This window comes from Sorex fumeus, unplaced genomic scaffold, assembly GCF_029834395.1.
Source record: "Sorex fumeus unplaced genomic scaffold, SorFum_2.1 ptg000227l, whole genome shotgun sequence".
NCBI classification, from domain to species: domain Eukaryota; kingdom Metazoa; phylum Chordata; class Mammalia; order Eulipotyphla; family Soricidae; genus Sorex; species Sorex fumeus.
The window spans coordinates 96,829-99,156 of record NW_026606284.1 but is presented as its reverse complement, the minus strand read 5'-3'; the positions used below and the strand labels follow the sequence as shown (position 1 = coordinate 99,156).

Sequence of the window (2,328 nt, the reverse complement as noted above, 5' to 3'; positions counted from 1 at the left end):
CTTGACTATTTCTGATCTGTGGTTGGAAAAACACATTAGAGTAGGAAAACCACACCAGTCCAGAGTAGGGGGGATGTTGGCCAACAAAGAGAACAAGAAATAATTGAATTGTGAAAACTGAAATGAGAAGAGGAGGTAGGGCAGATCGAAATTCTAGGAAACAAATGTAAGGAGAAAGCTTTATTGACTCAGTGAGACCAAGAACAATTTAATTTCTGAAGTTTATCTTCATCATCCCTGTGTCAACTGTCCTTTGTGTAGCTTCTTTACAAAGAAAACCTTCAGGGCCCTCTTGATGTCCTTGTTCCTCAGGCTGTAGATAAAAGGGTTCAGCATGGGGGTGACCACCGTGTACATCACCGAGGCTGTTGAAGTTGCATGGGAGCTGTGGGTGGCCGCAGAGCTGAGATACACTCCGAGGACTGTACAGTAAAACAGGGAGACCACGGAGAGGTGAGACACACAGGTGGAAAAAGCCTTATACTTGCCCTGAGCTGATGGGATTTTCCGGACGGTGGAAACGATCTTAGAATAGGAGTAGAGGATCCCGGCAAAGGGACCACAGCCCAGAATTAAAGCTGCCATATACATCACCACGTTATTAAGGAAGATGTCGGAGCAGGCAAGTTGGAGCATCTGATTGAGTTCGCAGAAGAAGTGTGGGATCTCCACGCGCGGGCAGAACGACACCCGCAGCAGCATTAAGATTTGCACCAGGGAGTCCAGGGCACTTATCAGCCAGGATGCTGTGACTAATAGCCCACAGCGTAAGGGGTTCATGATGACCGTGTAGTGTAGGGGGTGGCAGATGGCCACGAAGCGGTCATAGGCCATCACGGTGAGAAGAAGGTTGTCCAGTACGGCAAAGAGTATGACAAAATAGATCTGGGTGACGCAGCAGGTGTAGGGGATGAGCCTGCTCTGGGTCTGGATGTTCTGCAGCATCTTTGGGGCGATGGTGGAGACAAAGCCAATATCCACGGCAGACAGGTTGGTGAGGAAGAAGTACATGGGGGTGTGCAGGTGAGGGTCCGAGACGACAGCCAGGACAATGAGCAGGTTCCCCAGGACAGCGACCAGATACATGGAGAGAAAAACCCCAAACAGGACAGGCTGCAGGCTTGGGTCGTTCGACAAGCCCAGGAGAATAAAGTCTGAAATCTGTGTTTCATTCCGTTGATCCATGGGGTAGAGGTAACTTTGGGGAAAGAGGGAAATAACAGGATCATGTTTAACCCAGGTTTCATTATTCCCATCATTAGGGCAAGTCATTAATAGGTCCTGGCTAGGACTGCTCCTCTGGAAAGAGCAATTTTGTGTATGCAGTGTGGGACGTGAAGGTGCAGTCCAAATACTTTCTGTGATTCTACAATATCAATTGGAGACTCTGAATACAGGTCCCCAACCCCACCAGGTCCTCACGGAGCACTTCACCTGATGGGCAGTTGAAGGAGCTCAGCCAAGCTTAAAGGGTCAGAACCGGACTGAGAATGGACACAGTAGAGCGGGGCCAGCCACCTGGAAGTCCCTAAGGATGCTCATGAGAAATTCTGAAGACAGGAGACAGAAGGAGAAAAGCCCAGACCGTGTCACAGAGCTCAAAAACAGAGGAGCTGAATGAAAAAAAAAATTAGAGGGGGGCCGGAGCAATAGCACAGCGAGTAGGGTGTTTGCCTTGCACGCGGCCGACCTGGGTTCGGTCCCCGGCATCCCATATGGTCCCCCAAGCACCGCCAGGAGTAATTCCTGAGTGCAGAGTCAGGAATAACCCATGAGCATCGCTTGGTGTGACCCAAAAAACAAAAACAAAAAAAAAAAACTAGAGGGCACAGTAGTAGAGCGGAAGATGGGAAAAATCCAACCAGTGAGCTTGAAGGCACAGAAGAGGAAATTATCCAAAGTCATCAGTAAAATAAGAAGTAATTAAAAGTAATCAGAACAAAAACCATATAAACTATTTGGAACCCCAGAGGTGACAATGTTTACAATCCAGGGATTCCAGAGGAAGAAGAGAATGAAAGTGGCAAAGTTCGTATCTATAGTTCTGGGACCACACCTGGCAATGCTGAGGGGTTACTCCTGACTCTGCACTAAGGAATCACTCCTGGCTGGTTCTGGAAACCATATGGGATGCTGGGGATTGGATTCTGGTCATCTGTATGTAAAACAAACACCCTCCCCACTGTACTTATAACTCGAGCTCCTATTTTTTTTTTTTGAGTCACTCCTGGATCTACACTCAGAGATCACTTCTAGTGGGGCTTGGGGGGGGCAATCTAGAGTCTTGGTGATTGAATCCTTATTGACTGCATGCAAGGCAAGTACCTT

The 2,328-nt window shown here is 48.2% G+C and overlaps 1 protein-coding gene across 1 annotated transcript; it reads right to left on the bottom strand.

Moving 5' to 3' along the window:
- Nucleotides 1–231: 231 nt before the first annotated feature.
- Nucleotides 232–1,185, bottom strand: LOC130017863 (olfactory receptor 7A17-like). Its single transcript, XM_056108630.1, has one exon. The coding sequence runs from the start codon at nt 1,183–1,185 to the stop codon at nt 232–234; it is 954 nt and encodes a 317-aa protein (XP_055964605.1).
- Nucleotides 1,186–2,328: the final 1,143 nt, after the last annotated feature.